The following is a 16,351-nucleotide window of genomic DNA, read 5'->3' on the forward strand; positions in this document are numbered from 1 at the left end:
AATCCTCTCTAGGTTTTAAGAACATTTTGTTAAATTAGTTAAAGGGAAAAGATTCTAAAAAATCATGCTTGGCTATTATGTCATAGGCAGATGGGACTTCTCATTACACTCTTTATTTTATTCCTCTTGAATTTGTCAGTTTTGTGGGTTGTTTTTTTTCCCCTGATTTTTAAAGAAGCGACTGCACAAATTGTTCCTTGAACCTCTTTTTCCTTTGGGGATGCACTTACACATCCCCACACATATCCATATTCATATATGTGTGTGTGTGTACAGACACATATACCGTTGGGAATCCCTTTTTGGGTGTTTGTGAACTGTTTTATCAGAATGGTTTATAATTATTCTGATTAGTTTGCAGTGTGATAGGGAATTTATCAAGATTTCCAGAATTTAATTTATTCAGAATGAGAATTTGAGGTCAATATAACACTATTCAAAGTTTTATGGAATACCTTAACAAATCCTATTATAAGTCATTGAAAATATAAGTTGATTTTAAAATATTTTTCAGTGCAGAAAGTTGTGTTTGGCCATTTTTAGAGAAAAAATACTCTGAGGCAGAGGTTAACTGATTGCATGAGGTTATCAAATCTTGAATTAGAAAGTCATGTTTCAAGGGCATTTGAACTACATTTTCAGGAGTAACTTTATCTAAGAGTAAGAACAGATGTAACTTGAAGGGAGGAAGACCAGTATATAAAAATGTTTACAAGCCTTAGGTTTTCAAAACCTAAGATTAAATATGGGTTTTGATTGCTAAGAAGTATGTAGACTTTATTATGTGAAAAGATTGTGTATACTTTTTAGCTTTGCTAGGGTCCTGAACTATCTTATTGAATACAGAATAACTAGTTGAAGCTGTACTGGGTTCTTAGAAAATATATTCAGGCCTCATCTGTATTCATTTCCCAAGTAGCACCTAGAACAATTGTCTTCATGCTATGCTAATGTTAAAATCACCTGAGGGACACAAATGGTATATCAGATGAAATATTTGTTTGCTAAATCCTAATTTGGGTAAGCTAGACATCTTTTGGAGCCTTACAATAAGTCTCCTAAACAACTTATGTTTAGTAATGTTGATTTGGTGGAAATATTAAAGAAAGATATAACATGAATATTGACCGCCAAGAAATAAAAACAGCTGGCAGATCTACCTAGCAGACAGAAATTAGAGGTGAAAGGTTAAGTCAGGAATTATGTAGTCTATGAAGTAATAAAGATCTGCCGTATTTATTTGTTTATTTTTTATTATCTGTCTCCTGAGAGCAGATGCTCGTCTTTTTCTCTTTTATATCCCCAGTGCCTGGATCAATGACTGGCACATAGCAGCTTCTCAATAAATATTTGCTGATTGAGTAAAGTACCTGACAGGGAGTAAGACTTAGTCTTCACATTGAGTAATGCTATATTCAGTGCTGTAATCTGTGTAGAAGACTTTATGTAGAGGGTTAACAATTATTTTTGCTTGCTTTCAAACAGGATTTTGCTATCTCAGATCATAATTATTTCTTAGAAAATAATAGCAAATGTTTGTATTTATAAATGAGGAACACTTTCAAGGCATAATTTGCTTGAATAAAGAATAGTGAAATGTTGAAATCTAATTTTAGGAAAGCATTTTCTTTTTAGGGTAGTAACATATATAATGTTGGAAGTCAATGGTTATAAAACAGTTTAAGTGGATCCCAGGATGCAGGATGACTTTTACTTGAGATATTGTAGGGACCAGTGCAAGAATTCTGACTTGAATTTGTAAGATTTTATTTGGGACACTTCAGTGACACTCAGCAATCCCATAAATTTTAGAACCAGTCGAACATTCTAGTTGTCTACATTCTCATAGAAACTTGAGGTCCGTAAACAGTGCACTGCCCATAAGTTTAAAAAGGCTGCTTCCCATTGTCTAATGATTTCATAAACACATCTGTTCATACTTACTATATCATTTGAAAAACCCAGTATATATCTGTGAAACAGTTACTAATTTAGTTTTTCTAAGTGCAGAAATCTATTTAATGCCTACCTAGTGTATGTATGTATATGCATGTTTGTTTATATACATTTAGGTAAGTAGATAGATATAGGGATATAGAAAATATATTATTTGATTAAAACTTTCACATTGTTCCTAATTAGTTATAGTTTCTGAATAGCATCAAAAGTGATGTCAGCTAACAATCTTGGTGAAAAAAATGTTTCTGTAGTCAGCAGAGAAGAGAGTTGGTCTCCACATAGTTGATAATTCTTTTCTTTTTAAATTAAATTTATTGGGGTGACAATGGTTAGTAAAATTACATAGGTTTCAAGTGTACAATTCTATAATGCATCATCTGTGTATCACATTGTGTGCTCACCACCCGGAATCAGTTCTCCTTCCATCCCCATATATTTTTTAAAAATATTTATTTATTTATTTAAGTTTATTGGGCTGATAATTGTTAGTAAAGTTACATAGGTTTCAGGTGTCCAATTCTGTAATACATCATCTATATATCACATTGTGTGTTCAGTACCCAGAGTCAGTTCTCACCATATATTTTGATAATTCTGTAAACACTATGCATCTAGTTAGGGAAAAGCATTTGGAAGAAAATGAAGAAGGGACCATAGTTTCTGTTACATTGTCTCCAAATCACTACATACCCATGGTACTTCTCCAGAAGTGTCTTTTATTCTCCAAATCTTCTTTTGTGTCTGTAATGATATAGAACAGTATTGTTTATAAGATCATATGATTTTTGTCCTTCATTTTGTTTACCTGGTGATTGAATTGCATATGTTGAACCATCATTGTGCCCCTGGAATGAACCCTACTTGATTGTGATATATAATCTGTTTAATGTATTATTTTATTCAATTTGCTAGTATTGTGTTTAGGATTTTTGCATCTGTATTTATCAGAGATATTTGTCTGTAGTTATCTTTTTTTTGTGTTTTCCTTACTGGTTTTGGTATCAGAATAATGTTAGTCTCATAAAATGAGTTAGGAAGTATTGCCTCTTCCTCAATTTTTTGGAAGAGTTTGAGGAAGCCGTATATTAACTCATATTTGAATGTTTGGTAGAATTCACTAGTGAAGTCGTCTGATCCTGGACTTCTGCCTTTGGGGAGATTTTTGATGATCGTTTCAATTTTCTTATTGTTGATTGTGTTCTATTTAGATTTTCTGGTTCTTCATGATTCAGTCTAGGAAGGCTATATATTTCTAAGAACTTGTCCATTTCGTCTAGGTCATTGAATTTGGTGGCATTAGTCTTCCGTAGTATTCTTGTTTGATACTTTGTATTTCTGTGGTACCCATCATAACTTCTCTGTCATTTTTAATTTTGTTTATTTGTGTCTTGCTTTTCCTTAGTTTAGCCAGTTGTCAACTTTATTAATGTTTTCAAAGAACCATGTCTTTGTTGCATTAATTTTTCTGTATTGTCTTTTTGTTCTCTATTTAATTTAATTGTGCTCTAATTTTTATTATTTCTTTCCTTCTGCTGACTTTGGGCTACGTTTGTTTTTCTAGTTCTTTAAGATGTAATGTTAGGTTGTTTATGTGGGATTTTTCTTGTTTCTTGAGATAGGCCTGTAGTGATATAAATGTCCCTCTTATTACCACTTTAGTTGCATTCCAAAAGTCTTGATATGTTATATTTTCACTCTTATTTGTTTCTACATATCTTTTTTTCTTTTTTTGTTTTAAAGATTTTATTGGGGAAGGGGAACAGGACCTCATGGGGGAACAGTGTGCACCTCTAGGACTTTTTTCTAAGTCAAGTTGTTGTCCTTTCAATCTCAGTTGTGAAGTGTGCCGTTCAGCTTCAACTTGTTGACCTTTCAGTCCTAGTTGTGGAGGGCACAGCTCAGCTCCAGGTCCAGCCGCCGTTGCTAATTGCAGGGGGCACAGCTCACCATCCGTTGCGGGAGTCGAACCGGCAACATTGTGGTCGAGAGGACACGCTCCAACCAACTGAGCCATCCAGGATCTCAGCGCCAGCCCAACTCAAGGTGCTGTGTTCAATCTCAGTTGCACGGAGCGCTGCCCACCATCCCTTGTGGGACTTGAGGAATCGAACTGACAACCTTGTGGTTGAGAGCCCACTGGCCCACGTGGGAATCGAACCGGCAGCCTCTGGAGCTAGGAGCATGGAGCTCCAACCACCCACCAGGCCGGCCCTATGTATCTTTTGATCTCTCCTTTTATTTCTACTTTGACCCAGTTGTTCTTTAGCAGCATGTTGCTTAATCTCCACATATTTTTGGCTTTTCCTGCTTTCTTTTTGCAGTTGATCACCAATTTCAAAGCATTGCGGTTGGAGATTATGCTTGATATGATTTCAGTCTTGTTTAATTTGTTGAGGCTAGTTTTGTGTCCCAACATATGGTCTGTCCTTGAGAGTGATCTATGTGCACTAGATAAGAAGACATAATCTGGTGTTCTGGGATGAAAGGCTCTGTAAATGTAATTATGGCCATTTGGTCTACTGTGTCATTTGAGGATATTTCCTTATTGATTTTCTGTTTGGATGATCTATCCGGAGCTGTCAGTGGGGTATTGGTCCTTGGTATTGTACCTTTTATCATTATGAAATGTTGTTCATTGTTTCTTGTTACCTTGTTTATCTTGAAATTTATTTCGTCTAATACAGGGGTGTCCAAACTGCAGCCCACGGGCCAACTGCTGCCCTTGATCCATTGTTAATTGGCCCACCGCAAATTCCAAAAATATATTTAGTTTACTTAAATAAACCAGGTAAGGCAATACGTACTTCACCTCGAGTGAGTGGCCCGGCTGTTTGTGTATTTTACTGCATATGGCCCTTGGTGAAAAACGTTGAAAAATGTTTGGACACTCCTGGTCTAATATGACTACACACACTTATCTCTGCATGCCATTTGCTTGAAGTATCATTTTCCACCCTTTCATTTTGAGTCTACTATATATTTTTCCTTACAAGTGAGATGTGTCTCTTGAAGGCAGCATGTGTTTGGGTTTTTTGATCCAGTCTGCCACTCGTGCCTTTTTATTGGTTAGTTCAGTCCATTTATATTTAGGGTGATTATTGATATATGAGGAGTTCCAGCAAATCTTCTGTTGCATTTTTAATTACATGGGACAAGGCTATGAAATTTTATATATATAGTTGCCCCTGGCAACTCCCATTTTACTCTATTTCTCTGAGGTTGACTATTTTAGATACATCATTTAAAAGAAATAATCGTTGTTTGTCCTTATGTGATTGGCTTATTGTGCATGTTGTCATATATGGCAGAATTTCTTTATTTTTTTTGAGGCTTAATAATATTTCATTTTATGTATATGCCACATTTTCTTTATCCATTCACCCATCGATGGACATTTGGGTTGTTTCCGTATCTTGGCTATTGTGATAATGCTACACTGAATATGGGAGTGCATATATCTCTTTGAGGTCCTAGTTTCCATTCTTTTGTCTATGTACCCAAAGTAGGACTACTGGATCATATAGTAATTCTATTTTTAACTCTTTTAGGAACCTCCATACTGTTTTCCATAGTGGCCGTACCATTTTACATTCACACCAACAATGTACAAGTTTTCCAATTTCTTGAATTACTGTGATTATCAGCCAGTGATATGTTCTTCGTATATACATATTCAATATGCACTTGCCTCCGATAGCCCATGCTTATTTTGCTATAATTTTTTCCAAATAATTTATAAAGGTGATTTACTTGTACTAATAGTAGAAAATACCTTACACTTAAGAACAACTTTTTTTTTAAGCTTTTTTTTTAATACGTATTATCTTATCTGATTCTTATAGATAGGCCTGTATGGCCAGTCTTCTCTTAAATTCTTACTAGGAATATTCTAAAAACCTATTGTACATTTTAAATTTGAACTTTATTGTCCAAACTAGTCTCTCTGCAAAATTGTAAGCCATTTACATTGTAAAAGAATTTGCAAGTTCTTATTTTATTCTAATTGCTTTGTGATTCATACTTTTTGAAGATATACTTCCACTAACATTATGTCAGTGCATTTATAGGATTGAGTAAAAGATTTTATAGTAAATAGCATGAATATTTTACTTTACGTCTGCAATGCAAAAGAACGACAACAGAAAAATGTGTGGGGGATTCTGTTATGAGCTGGCAAGTCTGTGGGTTTAATTTGAATTCACTGAAGAGAGTGGACTTCGTAGATTTAGAGTTAATGAGACATTTTTCTTAAAGTATTCTTTCACTACGGGATTGCATACAGTTAGAACTGACAGTTGGAAACGTGCTCAGAAAAGGAAACTGAAAAACAGCTGTCTCTCTGGGCAAATGCTACCAGCTGGTGAGGCTCACCAAAGCAAAATATTTTATATAATAAAATAACTTTCGGATATTACTGAAGTTACATATTAAGGTAATTTTTTTTTTTAGTTTGTTTGCTTTTATCAAGGCAAAACATTAAGACACTTTTTTCATTTTAAGAAGTTTTGTGTTTTAATGACAACTAATCTCTTTAGCATGTATTCATTAAACTAATATATATACCTTTAGAGTTTACTTTGGAAATTGCATGGGGGTCATTGGAAAGTTGGTTTTGTTTCTTATATAGATTTTAGAAGTAGAAACAATTTTTTTTCCTGTTAGGTCTTTTCTAGAATAAAATCTATGTTTTAATGTCTTGACTTACATTAGAAATGAATTGTTACCGTCTCATACTCTGAGAAAAGATTTATACCTCTGGACCTTAATTTAAATTTGGTGGGTCCCCTTCTTTTGATATTGTCAGATCTAACTGGTAAAAATTATCATTTAAATTGTAAAAAATTATCTATATTTTATCTAAGTAAGAAACTATTCCCTTTTTTGGTCAGAATGGTATTTATTGAATTTCTATAATTCCTGTATTCTGAGGTCCTTTAGCATTTGTACATGGACACATTGTATAATTGTTTGTGTAAAAAGAATAAGTGTACATTGTATATATTACAGACTTCAGTAGAAATTCATCAACTCACTCATAAGAAAAACCATAGTTAAAAGTAATATAACTAAATATATTGTATATTGTACCGTGTTTCCCTGAAAATAAGACCTAACCAGACAATCAGCTCTAATGCTTCTTTTGGAGCAAAAGTTAATATTAGACCCAATTTTATTTTACTATAATATAAGACCAGGTCTTATATCATTTAATATAATACAATATAATGTAATATAATATAATCCCCGGTCTTATATTAATTTTTGCTGCAAAACATACATTAGAGCTGATTGTCCAGCTAGGTCTTATTTTTGGGAAATACAGTAGTAATACATTTTACCTCCTCTTTTGAGTTATTAACTATACCTTTTTGTTTTACTTTACTAATGGTTACTATCAGGTTTACAATATACCTCTTTAACTTACCACAGTTTATTTTCAAATAAAATTATACACTTCACATGTAACATGAGAGCCCATTACATTGTACTTTCATTTCTCCCTATACCTGGATTTCCATCTGGTATCATTTTCCTTAGCATAAAAAACATTGTATAATATTTCTAGTATTAGTCAGCTGGAAATTAATTTTCTTGGCTTTTATTTGTCTGGAAAGGTCTTTATTGTGCCTTTATTTTTTCGCAAATATTCTCAGTGTATGTAAAATTTCAGTTTTGGGTATTTTTTTTTTTTCTTGGATTACTTTAAAGGTGTTTCCTCATTTCTTCTGGTTTCTATTATTTTTGTTGAGAACTTAGTGATATTTCTTATCTTTGATTCACTTTGCAATATGTTGTTTTCTCTGGCTACTTTTGAGATTTCCTCTTAATCACTGTTTTTCAGCAATTTGATTATGAATATGCCTTGGATTTTTTTCTTCACAGTTAACTTCTTTGTTGAGCTTCTGGGACATGTGGGTTTGTAGTTTTTTTCAAATCTGGAAATGATCTGTCATTATTTTTTCAAATATTTCTTCTTCCCCTCAACTTCACTTTCTTTATTCTAATTGTGTGTTAAGCTGCTTTTCATTATCTCGCAGGTCACTGAGGCATTGTTCACTTTTTCAGTATTTTTCTCTCTTTCATTTTGTGTATTTTCTATTACTATATCTTCACATTCTCTGATCGTTTCTTCTGCAGTGTTTAATCTGATGTCAAACGTATCCACTGAATTTTTTTATTTCAGATACTGTATTTTTCAGTTCTGAGCAGTTCCACTTTTGGTTATTTTTAAATTCATTTCTTTTCTCATTATATTTGTATTTTCCTGTATAGCCTTGAACATTTTTATAATAGTTGGTTTAATGCACTTGTCAACTAATTTCATTATCTCTATCATTTTTAGGTTTCATTTTACTCACGATTTCTCTCCCAGTATGGGTCATATTTTTCTATTTCTATGAATGTCTGTAGTAATTTGTACTGGATAGTAGACATTGTAAATATTATATTGGTGAGGGTCTGGATAGTGTTACCTCTCTTTGAACAAAATTGAATTTGTTTTGGCAGAAGTTAAGTTTACTGTGGAACAAATTGATCATTTATAGGTTTGTTTTAAAGCTTTGCTAAGATAGATCTAGAGTAGCTATTATTTTAGGAATAGTTTACCTCTCTTCTGAGGCATGACCCTTGTCAGCTCACTGCTGAATATTCTGAATATTCAGTGAAGACCTTTTCACTCCGGCTTGTTTGAATTCGAATGTCTCTGAACCCTATATAAGCTCTTGGAATTGTTCACCTTTAATCTTTCCAGTATTTTCATTCATGATCTTTATATATATATACATATATTTCTAACCCAGGGGGGTAGGATTTAGGTGCAGTGTCTGTGAATCTCAATGGGATAAAAATTATGTCTTTATTATTACTAACTGCTAACCTGCATTTTTTAAATTATACATGTAGACATAAAAAATAGTAATACTAATAGTCTTGTGACTTTGTCATAGGTAAAAATCACTTAGGTTTTTAAATTATATGATAGTCCTACATATACCTAAAATACATCAATAAAGAAGGGCATACATTATAATAGAAATTTGGTTTTTAAAACTTTTTGGACAACTTTAATATAATTGGTGTCCTTTGTAATCCTGTATTTTTTATTAATGTTTGATAGATGAATGGATAAAGAAGTTGTGGTATATATACACAATGGAATACTATTCGGTGTAAGAAAAGATGATATAGGAATATTTGTGCCAACATGGATGGATCTTGAGAGTATAATGCTAAGCGAAATAAGTCAGACAGAAACAGCAGAGAACCATATGATTTCACTGATATGTGGTATATAAACCAAAAACAACAAAAGAACAAGACAAACAAATGAGAAACAAAAATTCATAGACACAGACAATAGTTTAGTGGTTACCAGAGGGTTAGGGGGGTGGGGGGTGGGAGATGAAGGTAAGGGGCATCAAATATATGGTGATGGAAGGAGAACTGACTCTGGGTGGTGAGCACACAATGGGATTTATAGATGATGTAATACAGAATTGTACACCTGAAATCTGTGTAATTTTACTAACACTTGTCACCCCAATAAATTAAAAAAATAAATAAACATTCTTAGAAGAGTCTGTTGATTTCATCAGACAATCAAGAGGTTGTTCACAAGTTAAGAATGCGTAGTTTAGACAATTAAAATTACTTTGTTTTTACTTTACTTACTTTAAGCATCCTGTTTTGTTTCTGTTCTTGCCTGCTGGTACTAGGTTACTAATTACCCTTCAATTTCAGTTTTACCTCCCATGTTCCCATAACATCTTTATTTATGGACTACGTAACATAGGAGATACAATATCATGTAAGTTCAGAAAATATATTCTAGACTGTAGGGCAGACAGATTGCTTAGGTTTAAACTCAGACTATATGACTTATTTAGATGTATGACCATGGGTTATCTAACCTTTTAAATGCTTGGTTTCCTCCTTTACTTTATAGAGTTGTTGTAAAGATTAAAGGATATTTATTAAAGGGACTTAAGTCTGTATGAGTGCTATGCATATGTTTGCTATTATCATTATTTAAAAACATTTGATTGCCATTACATGAGTTGGGTCTTAGACATTCAGCTCAAGAGAAATATATATAGTTGCTTCTCTTCCAGAAGCTTAAATTCTAGTGGCAAAGACAGATCTTGGAAAAGACATTATTAATAATCTAAGTGTTATTAGGAAGGAGGAATACAAAATTTTTAGCTGTGTCTTGAGGATAGATTGGAGGCCAGGCAAGGAAGATATTAAAGCTACATAAGCAAAGAATGGGACAAGTATTCCAGGCGAATAAACATCGTTTGCAAAGGCTCTGAGGTGAAAAAGATCCTGATACATCTGAGAATTTAAAAGAAAGTCAGTGTGGCTATACAATAGAGAGAATGAGGAAACAGAGTTATAGGATGAATTTTGAGAATTAGGCAGGGGCCAGATCATGTAGGACCTTGCTGGTTTTAAGGATTGGGGCCTTATCCTTACTTACAGCACTGGGAAACCATTAGATTTGCGTTTTTAAAGGAGTAATATGTCTGCTGACAGGAGATAGGATCTGAAGGACAATTTATCATGTTAGATATTGCAGAAGGAAGCTACAGAAGCAGTCCAGGAAGAGATAATAACCTGTTGATAGACTAGAATGGTGATAGTAGAGATGGGGAAATGTGGGGATCTTCCAATAACTGAAGGGAATTGATTGATTGTAAGGGATGGATGAATAAGAAGGATTCATGACATTTACGCTTCTGGCTTGAACAGTTAGGTGGATGATAGTGCCATTTACGGAGTTGATGAACACACTGGAGGAGAAATAGGTTTGGAGATGGATTCAGTTTGAACATACTGAATTTGAGGTGCCTATAAAATCACTAGAGGAGATATCTGTAGTTCATTTGATACATTTCAAGTCTGTCTGTCTGGTAAGCTATTTAAGAATCTGGTTACTGGGAAGAAATGAAGGCTTAGAATAAGGAGGACTCTTTTTTAAAGTAGGTGAGAGGAAAATGTGAGAGCAAGTGATCTGAAGCTGATATAAATGAAGAACAATTGTGGATATACTCGTAGACTAGAACTCCAGGAATGATAATGGAAAGTTGGAGGAATGCATTTTATTTCAAAGACATGCTGAAAAAGCAGCTACTTCAAAAGATTTGTTTTAAAGTTGAGAATGTACACGCTAAGAATGAAGTAAAAGTTTATAAGGGGGAAACAGGGATGAGATGGAGATGATTTCCATGAAATTTAAGGTATAGTTCTTACTTAAGAGGATATCCACCCAGGGTAGATGTTCTTTTGTTCCAATCAGCATTGCCATTCGTATCGTAGTCTCTTTAATGTAAAGATGCTAGAGGAGCCCTTTTAGGCTTAGACAAACTAACATTACTGAAAATGTTAAAATAATAATAATATAAAATGATTAAAAGAAATTTTGTTTCTTTCTTCTTCCTTCTTTCCCTGTGTCCGTCCCTTCCTCGATCTCAGCTTCCTTGTTTCCTACCCTTCCTCCCTCCATCCCTTCCTAGGAGGGAACTGGGATGGAATGTAGAGTGTAGATAAATGGGACATTAAGAGGAAAGGCTGTTATTTTTTTAAGTAATTGACTAACTTATAGGGTGCATCTTTATTTTAAATGATTCTAAGTCTCAACGTAATAATTTTTGTAAATTTAATTTGCATAGGATTTAATAAACAATACTTAAGGTTATATATGTGTTACTTCGTGAATATTTTTGAGAAGCATTGAATATTTTTAAATTTATTAAACTATGGTACATCCACACAATGGAACACTATGACTAGTAAAAAAAGAATAAAAAAGGACTCTGTTACTGAGAAGGTAGCTCATCAGTATAAATTTTTAGATGATAAAGTAACACGATATATTTAGTCTGCTATAAGAGAAGATAATGAGGACACAGTGTGCAGCACAGTGTGTATAGTATATAGTATACTGTGTTTTTTTAAGAACGAGAGGGAAATAATACATTTTTATATGCTTATATTGGCACTAAGAAACACTGGAACGATGCGTAAGAAACTAAATAGTAAGATTACCAATAGGAGACAGAGTGAGGGGGGCACCCATGGAGGAGGACGGGGAGGGAGTGAGACTTCTCAGTGTATATTGTTTTATATTGTTTTCATGTTTAATTTAAAACTTGTGAATTTATTTTCAATAAAAATTAATTTTTAAAATGTTTTTAAAGTGTATTACTTACAGTTTTTAATAAATTGAAATGTCACATGTTTGCAAACACTACCAATCATTTTTCATTCATTCATTGTTCATGTATTGTGCATCTACAGTGTGGTTCATGCTACAATAAAGTAGAATATGTTCAGTGGGCAAATGAGAAATGTAAGGTAATCATGATGGAATGCTAAATGTCGTAAGAAAGGCGGGGTCTTGACAGCATCAGTGAAAACTTCAAGTCGGAGGTAGCATTTGAATTGTCTTTTGAGCAATTGGAGAAAATGGGGGAAGTTAAGAGCATTTTAGGTGGGGGATGAACATAGGAACAAACACGGCAAGTATAGGGCTTGCTCCAGTGAGTCTTTGGTTTGACAGGCAATCATGTATGAAAATTGTCTCAAGTATAGCTGTAGTCTTCTTTAACATTTCAATAAATTAAAATGTTTTAATGAAAGGAAACTGTTGTTACCCTGTTTGTCATCTGCCTCATTTCCAATAAAATACTTGTGGAAATAGCCGCAGTGTCAATAACACCTGGACTAGGAATATGGACAGTATGGGAAATTTTAAAATAATGTTTTGTTTTGATATAATTTCACACGTAAAAGTTATGTAATTACAAGGAACCACATATATTGTATATTACTTATATAATTGTTTTCTCTAAACCATTTGAGAGTAAAGTTGGAACCATTATTCCTTTTGCCACTAATACATTGTTTATTTCCTATTATTCTCTTCATAACTATAGTACAATTATTAGAATTAGGAAAGTTTATATTGATTCAGTATTATCAATCTATAAGCTATGTTTAAATTCTGCTAATTGTCACATAATGTACTTAATAGCTGATATTCCTTAAGTCTAGGATTAAATCCAGGTTTACACATTGCATTTAGCTGTCATGTTTCTTTATTCTCCTTTAATCTGGAGCCATTCCTTAAGCCTTTCTTTATTTTTCTTAACATTAACATTTTTTGAGGAGTATACGACATTTGTTGAATAACCCCTAATTTGAGTTTGTCATATGTAGTCTCATAATCAGGTTGCATTTTTAACAAAAGTAGCTTAGATGAGGTCTTTGTCCTCAATGCATGATATCAAGAGTACATGATTTTGGTTTGCTCCAATATTGGTGATGTCTGCCAGGTCATATTATATAGTTACTATTATTTTTCTCTTTGTAATTTATCAGTAATTTGGGGGAAGATACTTGAGACTATGTTATTTATTAAACTTCTACGTATTAATTTTAGCATCTTTTGATGATTTTCTAACTCTACCATTTCTTCTATATGCATTAATTGGCATTCCAATATAAGAAAGAGTTTTCTTTCCTCTTTTTACTTTATTTATATCATTATGGACTCATAGATTCTTATTCTATTCAGTAAGTTATGTGATCCATTGAAGTCATTAGTTTGATGCCTCTACTAAACCTGATTTGGCTAGATGGATTCTTATCAAGCAGGTTTTGTGTCCTTTTAACATTTATTCATCACTCTTTCTTCAGTATTTTCTTAATTTTTGGTGCAAAATAATTTTTTTTAGATTTACCTTATACTTTCTGTGCTCCAGGCTCTGATTCAGCCTTTTCTCCTACATTCCTTGAATCTCCTTCTTCCACCTTCAAAACTATCATTGACCAATGAAGGTCTTCTCACTTTGCATCTTTCTGGCACACTATTCTTCCACTTTTAAGAATTTATGGTTTGTTGGGCCCACTCAGATATTCTAAGATAATCTCCCCATCTTTGGTTCTTAATGGTAATCGTATTTGCAAAGTCTCCTTTACCATGTAATGTGACATATTAACGGATTCTGGGAGTTGGGATGTGGGCATCTTTGGGTAGCCATGTTTCTGCCTACCACAAACAGTATTAACCAGTGGTGCCTGACTTTGCTGGATCAGTTTTCTCTTTGTGTGTAGAATACCTCTGACCATTTCCTCCTAAATTCAGTGAACACAAAACAAGTGTTGGGATTCAGAGTCACAATAGTACTATATTAGATATGATATCTATAGGGAAATTATAGGGGAAAAACATTGTAAAAATACTGAAAAAAGAGTATTGCTTTGAAAAATAGAAAGTCCTTGTTTGTGAGTTTATATTAACTAGTCCTGATCTTTAGTATTAAGGCCAATAATTATTCACACAACAACAGGAAGTAAACCATTGCAAGTAATCAGTAAAGAGTCTCTTAATTTTGTGTAAAAACATTTTCAGATAGATAGTCAGAGCAATAAGTTATACTAATTTATGTGAATTTTGATAATGGACAACATTGCATCTTATGGTGTTATTTCTTTCCTATTTAGATCATCACGAAGTATGTATATGAACTCCTGGAAAAGGACTGTAATTTGAAAAAAATCTCTATTCCAGTAAGTCCAATTTTTTAAAATGTTTGTACTTCTGAATAAAATAGTTTTCAATTAAGAAGAAAACTTCTGTTTTAGGTTAACTGTGATAAGTTTAAATGTTAAGATCCTAGTGTTTTGATATTGATAAAGGTAGTATTAAATGCTTGTCAGTATATCTAATCTCATTGCGCACAATAACTCTCAAAAAGTAATACTCTTCAGTATAAAGGAAAGACTGATTTCTAGTGTTTTTTTTTAAAGGATAACAGAATGAAAAGACTACCCTTTTCTCCACCCTTCATTATATTGATATAATTTATTTTTACTTATTTATTTGAAGTGAAGTAAACCAATGTACTTTTTGTTGCATTAGACATTCACCATCTCTTTAATAATTTCATTTTTATTATATTTTTTTTCTATGTTATTTCCTCTCAATAGTCCCAAATTCCAGAACATTTTTTTGAAATTTTGCACATTGCCATTTCAGAGTGAAAAAGTCTGAAATTTGTTCTGAGATTCAAATTCTCAAGAAAAGCTTTTTGTTTTTAATGTGAAATATGAAATATTAAGCTTTCAAACGGAGAAATAGTAATCTTATATATGAAGTGATGGTGAGACTAGATTAGATGATTTTTGCTCTCCCTGACAACTTTCTGATTTTATGATATATATGAGGCTTAGCAAAAGTAATTCATTTAAGGCACAAGACTTTGCCTATAGATAATTTTGTTTTCATGAAATTTTGCATGACATTTTTAAATTCTTTGGGTAATATTATTCTACTATGAATTGTAGGGTTTGAGGATTTCTTTATACTATCTGTCCTCACAAATTAATTCCATGTTCAATTTTTTTAAAAAATCTGTTTTATATTTAATTTTCTGTAGATAACGTCAAGAACAGATCACATTATTAATTATTTATACAATTTTTCATTCATTCATTCAACATATATTTATTTAAGGGTGCCAAGCACTATTCCAAATGCTTATGAAGTACTAGTGAATAAACTATTATTCTATGTAATAGCCAGTGTTTATTTGGAAACTTTTCCTTCCTTTAGAAATACATGAAAACCAAGATTTTGTTATCTTTTGGGGAGTGAATATACTAGTCCTTTTGGAATTCAGACTTTTTTGTTTTAGTTTTCATGTGAGGCCTAGTGTGTTATGCTGTTCAAACTATGTATTGACTTTGGTCTTCTAAATGTCAATGTAGAATTTTTATCACTTTGTCTAGTCTTCATTTTTAAAAATTTTATTTCTTTCAAAGTATTTGAAGAATGATATTTAAAGAGCCCTAGGTTAATTAATTGTTACAGCACAATTAATATTAAGTTCTCTATAATACTTCTAGTTTCATGGAACCTTTAAACTCACTTCAATCTCCTAGATTTCCAGAACAAAACACAAGATAATTGGCCATATAGATCATGTTATATGATTAAGTTTCATTAATTTCTTTTATAGAAAGCCTGAAATTAGGTTTAGACAGAGTTTGTTTTTTTGACCTTATTTTCTCTCATTAAGTTTAGACTATAAAGCTAATAAGCATAGAGAGAGTTTAATATTACGTAAGACCTATAATAAGTGTCATGTGCATTTTTGGTTAGTAAAGACTCCCTGATTTTATAAACTGAAAATAAACAAAATTTCTTTTGTTTTAGGAAATTAATCTCTCCTTAAATTATCATCACATATTATATGTAGTGTTGAAAATTTTCTTCCATAACTTACAGTTTTCTCCTGAGTTCTCTTAAATCCAAGGTAGATGGTAGCAGTGAGTGTGTTTTGTTTGTTTTGTTTTGTTTTTTGGTACAATTGTTCTTTTTAACTAA

At 32.6% G+C, this 16,351-nt stretch overlaps 1 protein-coding gene across 5 annotated transcripts in view; it reads left to right on the plus strand.

Annotated features, from left to right (window-relative positions):
• Positions 1-16,351, plus strand: part of ARB2A (ARB2 cotranscriptional regulator A) — a 398,527-nt gene that overhangs the window by 84,140 nt on the left and 298,036 nt on the right. For all 5 annotated transcript variants that reach the window (XM_074328744.1, XM_074328741.1, XM_074328742.1 and 2 more), the window contains exon 4: positions 14,467-14,532. In XM_074328744.1, coding sequence (XP_074184845.1) covers positions 14,467-14,532 — 66 coding nt within the window. The remainder of the gene's footprint in view (positions 1-14,466; positions 14,533-16,351) is intronic.

Source organism: Rhinolophus sinicus, linkage group LG03, assembly GCF_036562045.2.
Source record: "Rhinolophus sinicus isolate RSC01 linkage group LG03, ASM3656204v1, whole genome shotgun sequence".
In the NCBI taxonomy this organism is placed as follows: Eukaryota; Metazoa; Chordata; class Mammalia; order Chiroptera; family Rhinolophidae; genus Rhinolophus; species Rhinolophus sinicus.